Raw genomic sequence first — 21,660 nt, 5'->3', positions numbered from 1 at the left:
GGGCTTCCCTGGTGGTGTAGTCGTTGAGAGTCCGCCTGCTGATGCAGGGGACATGGGTTCGTGCCCCGGGCCGGGAGGATCCCACATGCCACGGAGTGGCTGGGCCCGTGAGCCATGGCTGCTGGGCCGGCGCATCCGGAGCCTGTGCTCCGCAATGGGAGAGGCCACAGCAGTGAGAGGCCCGCGTACCGCAAAAAAAAGAAAAAAAAAAAAAAGGAAGCAGCTGGAGAAAGAGGTTCCAGGGAAATACCATGCAAAAGATAGCTTCTGTGGCAATATTAATATTATTTAAAATTGACTTTATGATAGAAAAGCATTACTATGAATGAAGAAAATAATTACATAGTTGAAGGACTGATTCACCAAGAAGATATAATACAGATCAAAGTACATAAGTCAAAACTTGATACAATTACAAGGAGAATATTTTGTCAAGCAGACGAAATATTAGAAATATAGAATACCTGGATAATATAATTGCTAAGTTCTATCTAGTCACCATATATAGAGCCCTGAACCCCCAGATCAAAGATCATTCTGTTCAAGCACAGATGGACTATGTATAAAAACTGACTATGAACTAGATAATGAAGAAAATCTCAACAAATAACAACAAAAACTTTATATGAGCACAATGCAGTGAAATTTCAATCAACAGTAGCTCCCAATTATTTAGGAACTAAAACACAAACAAACCCCCATCACTACCAGCAAATTCCACCACTATGAAAACACACACACACACATTTCTAAATAATTCATGGGTCAAAAAAACCTTCGTGGAAATAAAAACTCTTTACAATTTAATCATATGAAAACACCACATAACAAAACTTGGTGGCTGGTCCATCGTTTCAATTCCACCTTTTATTTCTGTAAGCATTTTAATACACATTCACTTTAATGTCATCTCCATTAATTCCACCGTCTAAGCTCCTGGTGGTATGTTTTATAATTTTGGATTTCACACTCGTCTGTGGGATTCCCAATCAGCCTGGGAAGGAGGACTTCTGAATAAGGAGGATTTACATTTGCGTCCGTCAGACATCCAGGAATATTAGCAACTTGAGACCACTTCATGCTAATTTCTTAGATCAACGTTTCCCATACAGGTAGCAATGAATTGAAAACTGAATCCCAGATCTTTATGACAGAAGGCCTGTAGTTTTGAATTCTCAGAAATACGCCTACACCACCAAGTACCCAGGCCCAGACAAAAAAACTATTATCTTCCTTTGTTGACAAGTGGATTTGTTTTCTAGACTTTCCAGTGATTTGAGGAAATCAGTGCCTAGAGCATGTGTTTTTAAACCGGCTAAATTAATATCTCTGAGTTCTTGTATCTTCTCCTGTTTAGTTAGAAACATAATGTTTATCTTTTAAGATCACTGAAAGCATAATAACCACACTCAACAAACAGTTGGCCAATATTTTCTTCTTATTATTATTTAACCTAATGATTAAATTGGATTTTATCATTATAGACATGACAGTTCACAGAAAAAATATACACAAAATTTTGATTGTGTAGAAGTAATAACATTTGAGGATTGGTTTATTACTTATAGAAAATTACAATAATAGACAATCTCCTGTACCTGCATATGATTAGGCAAAGAATATGTAAGTATACTGGTAGTGAAACCAGCAGTGAAAGTGTACTTGGCAGGAAACTTGGGTTCTAGCCTTACCTCTGTGTGACTCATACAAAGTTATCACTTCTCTGGGCTGAAATTTCCAGAACGCAAAAATTAAAAGGGGTTCTTCAAGCATCACTAAGATCCTTTCTATCTCTCACTGTATGATTTTCTGTGTTTGCTCTATTTTTCTTTATGGTTTAATTGGTCAGTACTCAAGTATGTTTCATGAATTCTGGTGTTTGTTATGATTTGATCACAACTTGACACTCTTGGACAGAAAATCAGTTTCTACTTTATTTTTATCCAAGAGAAGTGAGAAAGGAAAAAAGAGGAAGATGGGCAACTCAGCGATCAAACAGGAAAATGACAACCATACGCCCCGTATTTTGCTTTTAGAAACAGCGCCAGAGAAATCACTTACTTTAACCTCAAAGAAAGATAAGACCTGCGGGGAGGTATTACTAACTGTGCTGCAGGTGAGAATAAAGCACGATAGGACTGCATGGTTTGACTTGGTTTAACTGAGTTACTACCTGGTACTACCAGCTAGAGTATAGACCTCCTGCCTCCCAGACCCTCAGGGATCTACTGAGAAGACTCCCCACCAGAAACAGGCTCACCAGAAATATTATAAATGGAAAAAATGACTAAGGATTGTTTGCTATCTGCAAATTAAGGTTATCCACTGGAAATGTCCTTGATGACCCATCGCGTCATAGACTACCACTACCTGTAAGGTGAAGCAGTTGGCCCCTATTATTAAGTACCTTCACAGACAAAAATAAAGCTATCACATCATATCTGCTGATCTGAAACCACTGCGTGCTTTCTGTACTCACTCTCCGGCAGCCTGTTTCCACTTCCACTATTCCTGGAGTTTGGGCTTGTGATTTCATCTTACAGATGTAGCCAAGAGACTGTTCACAGGCCCGATCCGCCCAGTACCCATCCTGCAGAAAGCAAAGGAAAAAAAAAACAAAAACTCAATGATCATCAGTTGTTTGGTGCTATTTCCTCATAACTGCACCTCTGAAAAGGGAAATAAAGGTTCGAGGTTATTAAGAGAAAAAGGCATCTATGAAAACGAAAGGTAAATGGACATTTTACCAGGAAACTGCAAATTTGACTTTGGCTACAAAGATATAAAGAGATTGTAGCCCCAGTATGTTTTTTATATCTTCGCAGTCAAGCCACTCTGGAGGGGGATCTAGAGAGAAACGAAAAATGCTCATAAGCCCTTAAGAGATGGTCCCAACAGAAGGTTTACCTCCTCTTCCATCCCTATGGGCAGCTGTTTTCAAGTTAACTGAGTACGTTTAAAGCCACCCAGAAAGAAGGCCCAACCTGAAAACACACCTGAAACCAGTTTTCTTCCCTCCATTCTTCCCATTTCTATTGATGAGGGTCCCTCCTGAGCTCAGGTACCATATTTCACTCTATTTCAAATTCCACCCTTTCTGCCTTCCTTAGAGATTTCATGTTAAAAGACTTCTCTTCTCCTTCCCTTAACTGTTAAACACCTTGAAAAATGTTTTCCGTACCCACTACAACCTGGTACTCAACTCTTCAGCCAGTGTAATATTTGCAAATTGCAGATTAGGTTTGGCTACTCCCGGGCTAATGCATGTTTTCTCATGGCCAGTATTTTCCCTACACACCCCTCTACCTCTCACTCCATGCTTTCAGCCACACTGTCTTTTGAGTTCCCTACAAGTAGGATGCTCTCTGGTTTCCCCTTCCCAGGACACACTTCTGCCTATTCTTTCAATAATTAACACATACTCTTTTCTTAAGCTTTCAACTTATCACCATAATAACAACCACAATGATAAAAACAGTAGCTAATACTTACTGAGCAGGAAGTTTGGGCCAGGCACTGTGCACGTTATACACCTTAACCCATTTAATCCTTATACCCACCATATGAACTGGGTATGATTATTATTATTATTTTACAAGTGAGGAAATAAGCCATACATCAAAACCAAGCCCCTGAACCACCATCTTCATTCTCTATTAACAAAAGATCACTTGATGATATACTTAACCACCAGCTTCATTCTCTATTAACAAAAGATCACTTGATGATATACTTCAGTCGCTAAAGGGATATTTAAGACACGGAAGCCATTTTTTCATATTTGGCATCTCTTTGTAACCTAAAAAAAAATCTGTAGCTCTCCAAGCACAGACTCTAGGCTGTTGGACCCAGAGGAGATCTAGCTAGGTCTCCATCCACTCAGGGCAACCAGCTAAAAGTAGGACCAAAGCTCTGAATTGATTAATCAAGCCATATAAAAACATGTGCCACCACCTGTGGAGAACAGGGAGCCCTCCTACACCATCGCTGGGAATGTAAACTGGCGCAGCCACTATGGAGAACAGTATGGAGGTTCCTCCAAAAAACAAAAATAAAACTACCCTATGACCCAGCAATCCCACTCCTAGGCATATACCCAGAGAAAACTATAATTTGATATATGCACCCCAATGTTCATTGCAGCACTATTTACAATGGCCAGGACATGGAACCAACCTAAATGTCCATCAACAGAGGAATGGATAAAGAAGATGTGGCACATATATACAACAGAATATTAGCCATGAAAAAGAACAAAATAATGCCAATTGCAGCAACATGGATGGACCTAGAGATTGTCATACTGAGTGAAGTAAGTCAGACACAGAAAGACGAATATGTATCACTTATACGTGGAATCTAACAAACGTGGACAAATAAACTTATTTACAAAACAGAAGCAGAGTCACAGATGTAGAAAACGTATGGTTATCAGGGGAAAAGGGGGAAAAGGGGGAAGAGATAAATTGGGAGATTGGGATTGACATATACACACTACTATATATAAAATAGATGACTAATAAGGACCTGCTGTATAGCATAGAGAACTCTACTCAGTACTCTGCAATGACCTATATGGGAAGAGAATCTAAAAAAGAGCGGATATGTGTGTATGCATCACTTTGCTGTACAGTAGACACTAACACAACACTGAAAATCAACTATACTCCAATAAAAATTTAAAAAAAAACGAACTTAGAACCAAGCATAGGAATGACATGGGCGTTCGTTACTGGTTAATTTCATCTTTGAAATGAAAGTTTCTGTCTGTTGCTTTTCTAGTCCTCTTGAGAACTTGGGTGTGCCAGACAATTGAGAGACTCAAAAAACTGAATCCGAATTCTCGTTCAACCTTGATCTATGTCAATTCAGTAGAATAGCAACAATGGAAACAATCGTACGTAGTAAGTGGGGCAGAAGGAAAATTTCCTTGTGGCTTTCGCTAGATATCAGTAACTAAAGTTGCCTTACTTTGCCTTTCATCACCGCACAGTCTTCCTGCCTATTGTTTTCATGACTTGGTTCTCCACGAAGCCATTTGGTAAATGTTACAGGGGATCCATCACTCCATTCAAAGTACATTTGAATCTTGATGTCATTTAAGCCAATCCATAACTCATCACTTGGCTCTAAACAGGAAGAAAAACACAGAAGTCATTTACCCAAAGTTTTCTTTCTAAACATCAGAAGGTTATCAGGAAAAGAAGACCCGTTCCTTATCAACAACTCCCTTGATATTATCACTAGCATGAAAGACCATCCTCTTGAGCTTCAAACGGATCTACCTCTGTAGACTGAGATGTCAACTACATTTTATGTTGTCGATTTTTTTTTTTTTTTGGTGGTACGCGGGCCTCTCACTGTTGTGGCCTCTCCCGTTGCGGAGCACAGGCTCCGGACGCGCAGGCCCAGCGGCCATGGCTCACAGGCCCAGCCGCTCCACAGCACGCGGGATCCTCCCGGACCGGGGCACGAACCCGTGTCCGCTGCATCAGCAGGCGGACTCCCAACCACTGCGCCACCAGGGAAGCCCCTATGTTGTCAATGTTAGTTTAAAATGTGTAATGTATTCTTCACATTGTGGATATGACTGTATTCTTTTGTTGTGCTATTGCAAATTCTATCTCCTGGGAGTTGTTAAACAGAAACTGAAGTGGGTCTATCATGATCCTCTATCTTGTGAAGCTGCTTTTTTGTTATAAATCATTTACCAACCACACTCATGGTGCTGGAAATACAGCAGCTTCTTTATACATAAATCTATTTGACTACTATTAAATCTTATTGAATGTTTTAAAATAATAAAAACTAAAAACCACTCCTATTTTACTGACGATGTTATCAAGAACATTCTAGGGGTTTCTGTTAAAGTTTAATCACTGTAATAGGAGTGAAAATGATCCATACAGTGAGAAGATATATAAATGAAGGGTTGGGCTGTCTTCTGGCATTTAGCACTTATTTATTAGTCTATGTATATGAATGAACCTGCCACCATTTTCACTAGAAACACCAGAAAAACCCAAATAACAAACAGAAGTTAAAATAAAAACACCAGGTATAGATATAAAAGAGGATCATTCTGTTTTGAAAATTCTATGAAGAGCATTATTGATTTTATCAGTAGTTTTAATTCTAAGAATTCTAAATATCGTAAGTAAAAACGGGACCAAATAGAAGGCCTGAGGTCTCGTGACTAAAATCACACACATTTCCATATTTTAAAAACTGAAGGAATACACAATTCAATATCTATTTAAGTTTCATATGTTCTTTAAACAGTTAAATAAAATTACTTGCCAGAAGTTTGTAAAGATGATGTTGTAGTAGAAAATGAGAAATATGCCACATTGTATAGGAATTTCCCTAAATGGCTTAGTCTCTTCCTCCTAAAAGTGTCACTCAACTTTGCTTTTGGAGAAGTCCCTGACTGGCCTGGTGCCAGTCCCAGCAGATGTTTCCAGCACCATGAAACATGAATGGCATTGCCAGGATGATCCCTTTTCGTTTCACTTAATCTGGCAGATCATGTTCTTTGGGCAGAAAATATAGGCTCCAAAATGACTTCATGTACCCCTCAAGGTTTTTAGGTTCAAGACCAGTGAAAACCTAAACTCCCAAGTCCCACGATTATAATAAAGTATTAAGAGTTTCTGATAAACATTTTTCTCACTAAACTGTTCTCCCCCTGTAGCTTCTGTACGCACAAGCTTGATCCTACAAAAATATATAAGATGCGAGCATAAAGTTGTTAGACGGACTTATCAACCTGTTAGGGAAGCTGTCTTTGTTGATGGAGTCATAACTTATATGCGTAGGTCCCAATGTATCCCCTGTATTTCCATGATTAACATGAAAGATATCAACTCAACTAGCTACAAAAAGGTTTTCTAGGCTTCTGACTTAGAAACAATCATTTTAATTTTATAACTTTCCTTTACCTTTATCAATATGATTTGTATTGTTTTAAATAAATAAATCTTTATCAATAATAAAAAAGAGAAGGTTTCCATAGTGAAAGTTTACTAACTCTCCAGCTGAGTTTAAAAGCAACCTTCGTCATCCAAACTCCTAAAATAACTACAGCAATAAATATATAAGGTTCTCCTATTACTAGACCATATTATATAAAGTAGAGCAAAATTTGCACGTTAGCCCTACAGCCTCTTAACTAATGTGTTTCCCACCGATTCACTTGCAAACCTTATTCCCTACTATAAGTATCATGCCATCTCTGTCACGATATTATTCAGATACACTGGTTTTGATTACATTAGTATCGTGTAGTCCAGATGCTCCAGGACAGGTAAATGTAGAATAATCGAGAAATTATTTATGGGCTGTAGCAGAATACCATCGTCACCCTACCGAACTCAGTGAGGCGCGCAAAGGAGAAAGGACTCCGTTCAGCACTGGCACCGACAGCAGCAGTGCTGGGGATGTTCTACATCTTTTTCTGAGACTACGTTATTCTTCTCATCTATTTGTTCATTGTTTTTTTTCTTCTCCCCTACCCCCACTCCTATCCATTTTCAGGCAGTAAGTGTCAGGAAGCAGTCCCCACCATCGCCACCATCCATTTCCTCTTGTTTTGCTCTCTGGAAACGAAAAGGTCCAGCTATTCTGCAGTAGCATAAGTGGAAGCAGAAAACGATCATCGTTGAATCAGCAAGTATGGCTGAGTGCCCGTCATCATTACTTCCTTCCTCAGCCTCCTCCTCTTCAGGATAAGCATATTCCCAACTCGCTTTACTCACTTTTGAAATGTTTTTGATAGGGCCAATCTTTTAAAACTTTACAATATTGAGTTACTACATTTTCTCTTCGTCTCTTAGAGTCCTAAAATGGAGATGCAAATTTCTTGAAAAGGTTTAGGCCACCATCTAACCACTCCAATCAAATAAATTCTTTCTTTCCCTGCTCATCATTTTAGCAGCCTTAGCTAGATTAATAAAGAAAATAAAATTCAGAGGATGAGATGGTTCATTTAGAGACCTTTCCTGTGAGACAAAACATGGGCCTTAAAAGAGAAAATACTTCCGTACACACAACTAATTCCAACTAGTGAAATATTGTTCACAAATTTAAGGTAGACTGCTCTGAATCCAGATTATATATAGAAACACAGTATTTTTTTTTGAAACACAGTATTTTTAAAACTATGCATACGTTGATTCCATATTAAAAAAAACTCAAATGTTCTCTTAGTGGTAAAAATTCTTTAAATTACTATATAATTTTAATATTTGAGGCATGATCGATATTTGTTACTAAATTGTTCATTGAATTGTTAACTTGAATTTATTAGATTTAACATTCATGATTAAATTTTCCGAAGATGGGTGGTAAGTCAGGAAGATGAGAATCAAGTGTATTACAGACGAAGTTCCTACCATAGCCCAGCTGGGAGATAATGAAGTCAAATTCCTCGATGCTGTGTATACTTGCTAGGTCACCACCTTCCTTCCTACATGCAATCAATGCATCTCTTTGGAGTTTCTTCTCTTCTCTGTAAATCTTGTAACAGTGACCTGCATACGGCCACCACTGACTTGGACAGTTGGTAGGCACATCACTTTCTAGAAAAAAAAAAAAAAAGAGTTTGGAAAACATTTAAAAGGAGCTTTTTTTTATTGTTTTAAAAAGTTTTTAATTTAACGATATTTTCTATCATTCTCTACAGGAAACAGTTCATAGTCATAGGCAAATATAGCTAATATTTATTTTTTGGCACAGATATTCACAAAAGATAGACGAGATTGTGTTTGCTTTTAGACTAAAGATGATATGGAAGTCATCTTTCATTTTAAAATAAAGCCAAATGAGAAATCTGTTCTTATTTTCAACTGTACCTACAACAAGGCCACAGTAAGATACAATAGATTGTCTCATTTCGTCTGCATTTTATCATCGGCAGACCTGTCCTAAGCATGTTCTATAAATACTGGAAGCACAAGAGTTTTGTCATATAATGTATTCATTCCTCAGAAGATTTCAAGTTACCTCTATTCTACGGGCATTAGGAAGCCACCCATTCCTCAGAGGATGGGCACGACTCACAAGGCAGGCAGGAGAAAGACGTGCTGACACAGGGCCTAGAATGGGTGGGGGGCGGGGGGGGGCACCAAGGAGCTTCTGAAACCATGGCAGTGTGAGCCGGCCACCTGTGCCTTTGAACTAACCCACTGCCGTGCACTTGCTCCCAAAAGATGGCACATAACTGCAGAAATCACAGGGACTTCGATCCCGAAGTCTTTCAGGCAAAATCTGAATCTGCCACAAGCTGTGTGACGTTGGGTCAGTCACATCGCATGAACCACACTATCCAGGTGTGTGACGTTGGGTCAGTCACATCGCATGAACCACACTATCCAGGTGTGTGACGTTGGGTCAGTCACATCGCATGAACCACACTATCCAGGTGTGTGACGTTGGGTCAGTCACATCGCATGAACCACACTATCCAGGTGTGTGATGTTGGGTCAGTCACATCGCACGAACCACACTATCCAGGTGTGTGATGTTGGGTCAGTCACATCGCACGAACCACACTATCCAGGTGTGTGACGTTGGGTCAGTCACATCGCATGAACCACACTATCCAGGTGTGTGATGTTGGGTCAGTCACATCGCATGAACCACACTATCCAGGTGTGTGATGTTGGGTCAGTCACATCGCATGAACCACACTATCCAGGTGTGTGATGTTGGGTCAGTCACATCGCATGAACCACACTATCCAGGTGTGTGATGTTGGGTCAGTCACATCGCATGAACCACACTATCCAGGTGTGTGACGTTGGGTCAGTCACATCGCATGAACCACACTATCCAGGTGTGTGATGTTGGGTCAGTCACATCGCATGAACCACACTATCCAGGTGTGTGACGTTGGGTCAGTCACATCGCATGAACCACACTATCCAGGTGTGTGACGTTGGGTCAGTCACATCGCATGAACCACACTATCCAGGTGTGTGACGTTGGGTCAGTCACATCGCATGAACCACACTATCCAGGTGTGTGATGTTGGGTCAGTCACATCGCATGAACCACACTATCCAGGTATGTAAAATATTGTAAATCATATGAATACTAGTACTAATATTAAACTACCCATCCTCACTGTGCTCTGCACTTGAGATAATATGACTATAAATTACAAATACGACAACAATGTTTAATCAAACCAGTAACAGTGACCAAGGTCCTAATTATTGCTACTAGTAGTCAGGGTCAAATTTCATGACCTTGATCATACATTACAAACATGACAGTAATGAGCTAGGGAAAGTGACAGTAACAATGTTCGAAGGCAAGAGACTCGCTTCATTCATCCTCATATAGGCCCTGAAATGGCACAGGGCCTGGCACAGAGTAAGTGTCATGAATTGTTGGTCAAGAAAAAGAATTGAAGTTATATTTACTAGACAACAGCTTATTATGACCATTTTGTGGATACTATTTCAAACAGCAATTGAGCAATATATCTTGCGTAAAGAGGGACTATATTGCCAAATGAATGTCAACTTCTATATTTAAGTTTGATACTAAATGTTCTCAAATGTGCTGCCTTAGTAAAGGTTCAGTACAGGGCACCTTTGTTATCCGTTTCATGTATCAGTTCCATAGTCTCTCAAAATCTGGGAATGTCTGCATCACCTTTGTATAAGCTCAAAATTCTGTGTACGGTCATTCAAGTAAATAGGCAGTCCTGAGATCCAAACACTGTATTATTATAACAGAAAAATGCATATTTTTAGAAAATCTATTCCTTCTATACAGTTCCAGTGGTGACCAAAAAAAAAAAAAAAAAAAAGTTAGTATCACTCTGGAGCCCTCTTGTGGGATATTTTAATTTTGCTGCTCAAGAAGTTGAAAATGATGCCAGCACATGCTGAGGGCTTCAGAAACTAAACAGATGCACTTTAAAAATATTTCAAAACATGAAAACAACCGATGTAGAGGCGTCCCCTGGGGCAGCCACAAAAAATGGCTTATTCCTGTACAGCAACACTGTCTGACTGAAATATAACATAATCCACAAACGGAAGCCACGTATGGAATTATTATACATTTGCCAGTTGCCATGTTAAGTACAAGTCTCAAGAGAGACAGGTAACTTCCATTATAATAATACATCATATTTAACCCAATATACCCAAAATATTATCATATCAATATGTAATCAATTAAAAAATAATGAGATCGTTCACTTCTGTTTTTCATGCTGTGTCTTGTGAGTCCAGCGTGTATTTTACACTCACAGCAAATCTCTGTTGGAACTAGCCGCATTTCATGTGCTCAGTGGTCACATGTGGTTAGTGGCTACTGAACTGGACAGTGCAGCTCTAGCAACCTAGGGGTCATGGACGAACAGGGTGGCATTGCAAAGACAAACAGGGGACGAGGTGGAACCCTTGCCGAAGAAAGTCACCAATAATGTATGCTGCATAATCCTAACTCTGATATGCTTTTCCAAGCTCTGGTTTATTTGAGTTTACAGATAAGATAGAATGATTAATCCAGGAAGTATAGAGAAATTCAAAAACCAATGGGAAGTGAAAGTTAGCAAGTGAAGCAAGTAAGGCATGTAACCGAGCAGGACCCTAGGGGGCCTTCCTGGGACAGACCCCCTCCCCCATATCCTCTGCTGTAGCTCCCCTCTGAAGGACCCAGATAATAGTATCTCATGGACATTTCCTGAGTTGTTTTACAGATGCTAAAACCACCACCAAATGGAAGAAATTAACTACTTGATGATCAGGAGCGTGTTGGCACCTAAGGATTGATAACATCAACCCCTGGGACACTGCCATGTTCCCTCACCATCAACCAATCACAGAATTTTGCACAAGCTGATCACATACCCTGCAACCCACCTCCCTCGCCTGGACTTTACAAATGCTTTCCTGAAACCCATAGGGGAGTTCAGTGTTTTGAGTACTAGCTGCCCTGGACTCCTGGCTTGGCACCTGCAATAAACCCTGCAATTTCCTTCACCACAACCCGGTGTCAGTAGATCTGGCTTTACTGCACGCAGACCAGCAGACCCAAGTTTGGTTCCAGGAACAGGCATAGCACAGAAATAAGAATAATGGACTGAGTGCTTGACAATATGAACAAACATTCACAGGAAGAACAAGTGTTAGTATTTCCACTTAATAGATAGGAAACTAAAACTGGGGTGTTAAGGAACAAGGCCAAGTTACAGAATTCTACCTCCTTACCTCAGATATGATAAAACCACCATTCTCCTCACCCCCTAAGTGGTAATTCCAAACCTTCTGAAGGAGAATTATATGAGCTCTTCCAAGAGGGAAGGATTATATCAGTACCCCTTCTCATATGGGAGGAATAGAGGAGACGAAATACAAAAATGACTGAGGTCTCCCTGAGGCGTGCCCACAGCCATAAGGGTGACCCTGTAAAGTATAATCATACCCAATAATGGGACCCTCATCTATATCCATTGGGGAGCTCCGCCATATTTGTATCCATCAAAATGGCAAACACACCCACTCTTTGATCTGGCAATTCCACTTCTAGGAATAATCACACACATCAAATGACACATGTATAAAGTTACTCACTGCGGGATTGTTTGTAATAATAAAAAATTGGAAGTAAACTAAAGTTCCATTAATAGGGGACTGGTTAAAAAAAAATATGGTCTCTCCCTGCAATGGCTAACGTACAGCCATAAAAATGAGCACAGAAGCTACCTATGTACTGTAGGGAATGATGCCCCAAATTGTTATTAAGTGAAAAAAGTAGAGCAAAGTGTATCATATGCTGCCATTTGTATAAAACAGACAAAAAGAATTACAAACATATTTATTCACATATTCATAGAATAACTAGGTAAGGATATACACCCAGACACAGTTATTCAGAGAGGAACTGCAAATCTGAAGTAAGAACTGGAAGAAATTCTTATTATTTATCATGTTGTACCACAGACTTTCTAGCCATGTCGATCATATTTTAAAATAAATGAAATTGCTTTTAAAAGTCAAGGAGCAAAAAAAGTGAAGAATGCCACGCTGTCAGATTTCCCAAGAAGAATATATATATACATACGTAAATGACCATGAAGTATTAAGTGTCTCTCCAAAAACAGGTGATGGTGAAAAAAATGTATCAATAGTTAGTTTGCTTTTTGTCAATTTGAAGAAAAAAATGCATTCTGGGCTTAGTAGCTTAATTCTTCTATAAAATTATGATAGAGAGCATAATTGCAGTTTTTCCCGCTGGTCTAGCCTATATATAAAATTCAGTGACTACTTCTGGGATGTTTTATTCCATTTTGGTGAAGACTTCAGTGTATATGTTAAACTAAATAACACTGGTGCCCAGATACGCCATTAAATAGTGAGGACATAATAAAAACATTCCTTTCAGATACTGATTTCCTAGCTTGGATTCCAGTTTTGTCACATGTGCGAGTTTTTTATATCCTCTGAATATCTTTTTCCTCATCTAAAATGTGTGAATAATAACACCTACCTCACAGGGCGGCTGTGAAGATAAAATTTTTATTAATGCTGTGTCAAAGGCTTTGCTCATGCCCAAACACTCCAGCACACTCAGGAAAGGTTAGCAACCACCAAAAAGACATTCTGTAGGAATATCATTAAGTTGATACCATAAATGATCAACAAAACCTGTCACTGCCTACAGTTAGGACTAGACTGTAATTTGATCTTTAAATTATAATATTTTATACACTTCAGATCAAATAGATCACTTACCTGAGGGGATAACAAAAGAATTCAAAGTTGTGTTGCCCTTTTTACAAATATAGCCTAGCTTCTGAACACATTGCAGATTTTCCCATTTAGCACTTTTCCCGGGATTTAGTGACACACAGCTTTTTCCTGGTTCCGCTGATGGACTTCCTTTGGGGAAAAGAAAAAATAAAAGTGGGACTATTATAGGAATTGCAAGTAAATAGACCCCCCAGAGCCTCGTGCGTTTATCCCTGGCATTTAATGGATCCCCACCCTTTCTGCTACACATTCACAAAGAAATATTTAGTGCCTGCAGAGCAAAAGACATGTTGGGTGTCTATTTGTTTTCTCATGGTTGGATCATTCCAATACCTGAAATGTTGATTATATAAGTTTACTTCTTTGAAATACATTTTTCCCCACAATATCAAACAATAAAGCTAAACCTTAAACCCTGAACAATCTTCACACTGGGTGATTTTACGTATGATGGGGGGTAAATAACAAAAGAATACACGATGTTCCAAATCAGCTATATTCAACATTGTCGATACCTCCCCAGAAACCTAAGTCAAGCTAACGGTGGACCAGCCAGAGAATTTCCGGACATGGGAAAACCTCCTCCAGTTAGAAAGAAGAGGCAGGAAAGAAGGCAACGCGAGGAGAAAGAGAAGCAAAGAGATGCTAGAAGCAGCAATGCGCCACAGTAAACGCTGATAAAGTACTCCCAGAGCTCAGACTCTCTCTCAAGATTTTCAGCTCAGCCTACTGAAGAATACTTCTAGCAGCTAACCTCTCATCTCACTGCTTACTGGAAACGGATTAAAGAACGAGGTCAGGTCAACCTTCTTAATGCAATCGATACATGCATAGATGCCCACATTTCTCATGCTTTTCCACCACTTTAATAAATGATTTTGAAACCAGTGCTCTAAAACCTTGCTCCATCTCACAAGAGAAGACAGGGTGATGAGTCACATTTTGTCAATGATTCTTCTTTGTGACCTCTGACATCTTTACGACCTGGACCTGGACCACACTTTCCCTTCCCGAAAGATGGGAATCACATCATCTGTTCCATAAAGCCTTTGTCAAAAATTTTTGGAAGTTGCTTGAACAGCACACAAAGAAAAAATTGTAAGTGCTAAGGATAAAGATGTTTTTTAAATGTGTTGATAGTATGACCAGAATTCTAGTATAACTGAACTAACAGATCAGGTACCAGTACTAGAAAGAAACTTTCGGAAACAATAATGTATTTTACAGCTAACGGTTATTATTTAATATATGAGCTGGTAAATCATAGTAATGCAGTTATTTATCAATAGAACACAAGACCTGCTTTAACAAATCAGCTCTTTGTCTTTCAATGGTTACTAGAGTTATATATTTGAATTCACACGTCTATACCTTTTGTGTGAACTATCCTCACTTCAAATGTAGATGTATTTTAATAGGCGCTTTACTTGTCAAGTACTCAGTTGAAGGCTGATTGAACAACTTATACAATAACAACTTCTAATGTTCCACAAGGTTTCTAATTTTCATTTGAAGAAACTCTCCTATTATTTCAGAAGGTGGTTTAATTTTGCGCCTACTTCTCAGGAATTGGTTTAATTGGTTTAATAAGGAAGGACATTTTCCTTTCTCATTAATATTCCAATTTTATTCCTCACTTTCCCAGAATCTAGACCCCTCAATTTTCTCACTGAACTCTCAGAATGCAAGTGGTTAAATATTACAATAATCATCACTTAAAACTGAGTAATAAATAAAATGATCTGCCTACAATAATTAAGCAGCAAAGAATAAACTCTAATCCCCCAACAAGCGATTCTTATTGTCTAATGATCTGACTGAGCCAACCGGCATTCTCCAATAGTGTGACTGAGTCAGTAAGCTGACATATGCAATTCTCACTCATAAATAGCACCTCTTATATTCCCTTGCAGCAGTGTTTACTTCCCATATTCCAGAGGAAAGCAGAGCTGAGGCTTAGTGACAGCCCTGCAAACATCATGCCTTGAAGGAGGACATTTAAAGTCAAATTTCATAGTAAAATCTAATCAGTTTAAACCGACGTATGGGCTCTAAAAATTCCCTCTCATGTTTTAGCATATTCCGAATATTATCTCTTTATTTCAAAGTTTTTCTTTTTAATACCATAAGTCGGTAACATGGAAAATGTGGAGAGTTTAAATTTCTAAGCCAAATGCAAAAACCATTCGATGGCTTTAAAAAAAGAAGTTTGACCATATGAAGAAAGACCACACTAGTATTTTCCATAGCAGAACTGGTAAATGAAAATGTGACCCGTCCTTTCTCACACCTACGGCAGACATCACTAATCCTTACCTGCACACTTTCCTAATAAATCAAGATTAGTACAGGATGGGGCCTGGGTTGGGAGTGGAGAATCATACTCAGTAGAGGGCCTTAAGCAGCCACTAACAATGGTTGGTATTGGTGAATAAGATGAAGACGTTCTGTCATCATTGGTCCTTTTGTTTTCTCAGAATAATTTCTGTATATGTAAAACATCTTTATCATCTAGTCTCCTTTTATGTTCTGTTACCTCTATGTTACAACAGTACAGAAATAATTAGCTCAGAGTATTTTCTGTCCTGCAAAAAATGGGAAAGCCGTTGAAGGCTTGATCATCCCCTGTGTTTTTCTACAACTAAACTACAAACTGTCAGCAAAACTACTCATGAATGATTATGCTAGTATGGAATATTACAATCTGTGGCTGGTATTATTTTTAATCCAACTCTAGTCAATTAAAAATAGGAGAAAATGGCATCAACGTAGACCTTCAGATCATTATAACGATGACAGAAATACTGCAAATATCTCATGGCTCAAGATAATGAGAAATTCTCCAGCCTAAAACAATTTAAATTTCTTAAATTCATAGTGTGTGTGCAGATATAAATAAATATGTATAAAATCTTTGAATATACTATGTAGCATTATATATTATATATATCATAAATATAAAATCAAATTTTTGAATATAATACCTAGCAAATCAAGGATGCTCTGCGAATATATACTTTAACAAAGTCCTCTATTGACCTGTGTGATTATCCTTCCAGACAAGTCCTTATCCCAGAAAGCTGGAATAACCTAATGGTGTTAGAGTATTCAAATCTAGTTGGCAGGTTTCAAAGCAAGGTGAGAAATAAACTGTACTTGATGAAATCTCCCAGTTCTTCTCTTTGATATCTACACGTGAGCTGATGAAGGTCTCCGTGGTACCTAGCTAAATTAAACGCAGATGAATTCAACCAGCTTAACGCCACCAAGTTAATCAGACGAGCTTAACCCTACCTGGTAACCAGTTCAAGTATCGGAACGGACTGCCCCCACTCCACTGCCATCCACTGTTGAAACTCAGACTGTTCAGTCCAATCCAGAGTCCGGAAGTCAAGGAACTGGTTAACCCTTTAGGACAAAAGCAAAACAAAAACAAAACTGACATTCGGAAAAGATGGTGAAATCAAACTCAGAATTAGGTACTTGAATCAAAATGTACTAGAGAGAAGTAACGAAGATCGTGCCGAGCATGTCTCCTTTGATCCTCTCCTCAGCGGGAAGCAAGTACAACCATTACCTCCACGGGCACGTAAAGAAACAGAGGTGAGAACACAGATAAGCCAGCAACGGTCTCGCTAAGCGGCTAAGGATCCTTGCTAAGGATCGTGTGAATGTGCTTCTAATTTGGAGAAGACTCTCTTTGACTATCGTCAAACAAAAACATGTTGACTTCATTTTAGAGTAAAACTAAGATTTCTTTTGTACCAAAGTCACCGTTTTCTATCATGAAAAAGTTTAATACACACTTCAATCTATTTCACTCTCATAGGTTATTGCCCGACCTCATATTTTAGAACTTACGCTCAGAATTTTACTCGATGACATTTTAAAACATCCATTTTTTTTCCTCATTAAGATGATGATTAAAAACTAAACACTAAGTGCTTGTGTTACTACGAATAACACTTAGGCAGCTAATAAATCATAATTACAATGTTTCAAAGTCTGTGCTAGGCCTGAGATGCAATAAAAAACAAAACAGAAGCAACATGGACCTCAGTCCGCCCAGGTTAAACAACTCTAATGTGTTATTACCTGTAACTTTTTAAAAACCATGGATTTGCTGTTCTCTCTACATTCTTTTTAGTTGATTTAAAAGAATTAATGGAAAGGAAAACTATCGTCTGTCTTAAATAAAATACCAACCTGAAGTGTCTATAAACATAAAGGGTAATCATAAATGGACCACTTTATATCTACTGTTCTCTAGAGGATATATTCCCCAGTCAAATTTTTCAATGGTGAGAATAACCACTTACTATATTCAGGGCACTGTTTTCGCTCGTTTTCAATCCTCACAAACTCTCATTAGGTACTGCCATCTCCATTGTACAGATTAGGAATTTGACACCCAAATAGTTTAGATGACATGTGCAGAGTTGAAATTTAAACCTAGGTTCTTTCTGGGATTTAATTCCCCGACCAGGGACCAAATCCACGCCCCTGCATTGGAAGCACAGACTCTTAACCACTGGACCGCCAGGGAAGTCCCTAAATCTGGGTTCTTATGACATCAAATCCCAGACCCTTTAGCTCTGATGCAACCAACTAAGCTATCCAAATTCACCGAAATTTTCCCCAATTTTCATTAGCTGATATATACGCACATTCATGTCACAAATTCAAATGAAAGGGGATTACACTGACTCGATGCCCCAGAATCCTATCTCACATTTTTTGCTCCCCAATGCCATAAAAGCAGAGATCACGTTCTTGGAGAAATGTGACCGGAATGCTGTCAGTTTATTCAGCACCTGGCAGAAAGGCACTGACAAAGGGAGAACCCGCTTGAGGATACTGACTAGGTTGATATTGATTAGGTAGGTTGATGCTTAATGAACTGAACTGAATCCAATACTGGAGCTATTTACTGAAAAGTAAATCCTATTGCGTAATTTCTTTAAAGTAATAAAAATGGGATGAAATTAACTACTAGCATGTAAAAAGTCAGTGAAAATTAATTCAGATCCACTTATCTTTATCAAGTGTTGTAGAAAAAAAAAAGTCTGAGTTAGTACAGCTCTTGCCCTTAGGTACTTTATACACTTTGAGAGGTATCTCGTCCAGGGCCTTCATTTTACAGATGAAGAAACTGAGGACAGAGAGGTTAAGAAACTTGTGGAGAGTGAAACAGAGGATGAGTAAATTAGGACTTGCACTCAGGGTTCACTTCGGTGTTTCCAGTGAATTCAACCCTTGCTTAAATTAAATTTGCCTGTGAGTTACTATTATTGATATAATACATTTTCCAGATAAGTTTAGATGTTAGAGCACCTTTAAATAAAGAACCATGAACTAAAAAGATATTTCTGATAAATGTCATCCCTCCCCAAACAATAGTCCATGGCAGAACTCACTCTGGTCTACCTGTGAAGACTCAGCATTTGGTTCTCCAAAGTTGGAATTTTACCAAAAAATAAAATACTTATTACAAGCTATGTCAAGGGAATGACATTATCAAACGGGAAAACCTTAATATTTCTCTAGTCTTAAATCTCTGCAATGAGCATCATCGACTATGACTGCATTCATTACAAAGAAAGTACTGATAATGAAGTGATAGAAATTCATTCACAGTAAACCAATTTTATAGTTATTCATCTCACTGATGGTTTCCCTTTAGTTCATTAATTATTTTACATAGTTATTAAAACTCTTTTGAGTACTAAACTATTACTTATGTCTCTTTAGGGTAAATTAAAGAAACCAACAAAAACGGCCATCTCACCTCATTCATGTAAATAGATAACTTATAAGGTGTCAGGAGGAGATGCCTGTCTACTAGTCTGTACCTTAGAAATGTCATTCTGGGATCAGTGTCATGTTGATACTACATTTTATGTTAATAATTATTCTATTAAATACCACTGAACATTGATTTTTTCATAAATTATTTTTCTTATTGAAATATAGTTGACATACAATATTACATTAGTTTCAGGTATACTACATAGCGATCTGACATTGCATACATTATGAAACGGTCACCACAATAAGTCTAGTAACCATCTGTGCCCATACAAAGTTATTACAATATAATTGACCATATTCCTTATGCTGTGTATTACATCCCCATGACTTTGTTATATAACTGGAAGGTTGTACCTCTTAATCCTCTAACTATTTCACCTACTCCCCACCTGCCCTCCCTTATGGCAGCCACCCATTTGTTCTCTGTATCTATGAATCTGTTTTCATTTTGTTTTGTTTTCTAGATTGCATACGTAAGTGAGATCAAGAGGTGTTCATCTGTCTCTGACTTACTTCACTTAGCATAATACCTTCTAGATTCACCCATGTTGTCACAAATGGCAAAATTTCATTTTTTATGGTTGGGTAATATTCCATTGTATGTATGTATATATACCACATCTTCCTTATCCATTTGTCTATCAATGGACGCTTAACGTTGTATCCATATCTTGGCTATTGTAAATAACGCTGCAGTGAACACTGGAATGCATATGTCTTTTTGAATTTGTGTTTTTGGGTTTTTTCCAGGTAAATAATCAGAAGTAAAATTGCTGGATCCCATGGTAGTTCTATTTTTAGTTTTTTGAGGCCCCTCCATACGGTTCCCCACAGTGGCTGCACCAGTTCACATCCCCACTGACAGCACATGAGGGTTCTCTTTTCTCCACATCTTTGCCAACACTTGCTATCTGTCGTCTTTTTGATAATAGCCACTCTAACCGGTGTGAAGTGGTATCTCACAGTGGCTGTGATTTGCATTTCCCTGATGATTAATGATGTTGAGCATCTGTTCATGTGTATGTTTTCTTTGAGAAAACGTCTCTTCAAGTTGTTTTGGTTTTTCTCGGGCTTTGGGGGTCTATTTTTGATGTTGGGTTGTATGAGTTCCTTGTAGATGTTGGATATAGCTATTCCCCAAAATCAAATATTCTGGTATGTTTTAAAACTTATAATAAAATACGCATATCTAAGTTTTCAAAACTATGAATTTTTGAACAGAACTGTAGGAATAAATAAATTAGATTTTGCCTGAGATTGCTTAATTAAATTACTACGTTTGGCATGATGGGAAAAGATGATCACTCTTTAAGGAAATTATCCTTTGAGACTCTCCTTATCTACTCTAGGTACTCCTAGGCTTGTTTTGAAGAATTAAATTCAGTAATACTTCTTAAAACAGGGCCTAATACACAGTATATGCCCAATAAATGTAAGCTATTGCTATTATTAATATTATTATTATTGTTATTACTCCATGTTGAATTCGGGTTGGCAAAAAGTGTGATTTACAAACAGATTTCAAGCTTTGTGTTAAATATATCACTTAGAGCTGATGAGTGTCATACACAATTTTTTCTCTAATGTGTTTTTAATTTTATAAAGAAGATGACCAAATTTTCATTTCTTTTTTTTTTTTTTTTTTTTTTTTTTGCGGTACGCGGGCCTCTCACTGTTGCGGCCTCTCCCATTGCGGAGCACAGGCTCCGGACGTGCAGGCTCAATGGCCATGGCTCACGGGCCCAGCCGCTCCACGGCATGTGGGATCCTCCCAGACCGGGGCACGAACCCGTGTCCCCGGCATCAGCAGGTGGACTCTCAACCACTGCACCACCAGGGAAGCCCCCCAATTTTTTTAGTATTATTACACAAAGCATCAATTCCACATGCTAAACTTTTTAATGTTTAATTTTCCTGCATGTATCGTCTGAAACAGTTTATACCTACTTTTGAACTTAGTTGTAATAGAAGACGTATTACTGTCCAATAGTACACTGTATTGTTCTTTTCTGTACTGTGGTCCAAATTGTTCTCCACCCAGCACCATATGGAAACTGGCAAAAACAATCAAAGTATC

At 38.4% G+C, this 21,660-nt stretch overlaps 1 protein-coding gene across 1 annotated transcript in view; it reads right to left on the bottom strand.

Annotated features, from left to right (window-relative positions):
* The window catches only part of MRC1 (mannose receptor C-type 1), a 97,295-nt gene that overhangs the window by 50,485 nt on the left and 25,150 nt on the right, over nt 1-21,660 (bottom strand). The window contains exons 5-9 of the mRNA XM_082649110.1: nt 17,067-17,180; nt 13,755-13,901; nt 8,394-8,579; nt 4,972-5,129; nt 2,480-2,590 (exon numbers count right to left, since the gene is read on the bottom strand). Of these exons, the coding sequence (XP_082505236.1) occupies nt 2,480-2,590; nt 4,972-5,129; nt 8,394-8,579; nt 13,755-13,901; nt 17,067-17,180 (716 nt within the window). The remainder of the gene's footprint in view (nt 1-2,479; nt 2,591-4,971; nt 5,130-8,393; nt 8,580-13,754; nt 13,902-17,066; nt 17,181-21,660) is intronic.

This window comes from Grampus griseus (genome assembly GCF_964374135.1).
Source record: "Grampus griseus genome assembly, chromosome: 2".
Lineage (NCBI taxonomy): Eukaryota > Metazoa > Chordata > Mammalia > Artiodactyla > Delphinidae > Grampus > Grampus griseus.
Note: the sequence above shows the minus strand (reverse complement) of the source record. Positions and strands in the feature narration are given on the sequence as shown.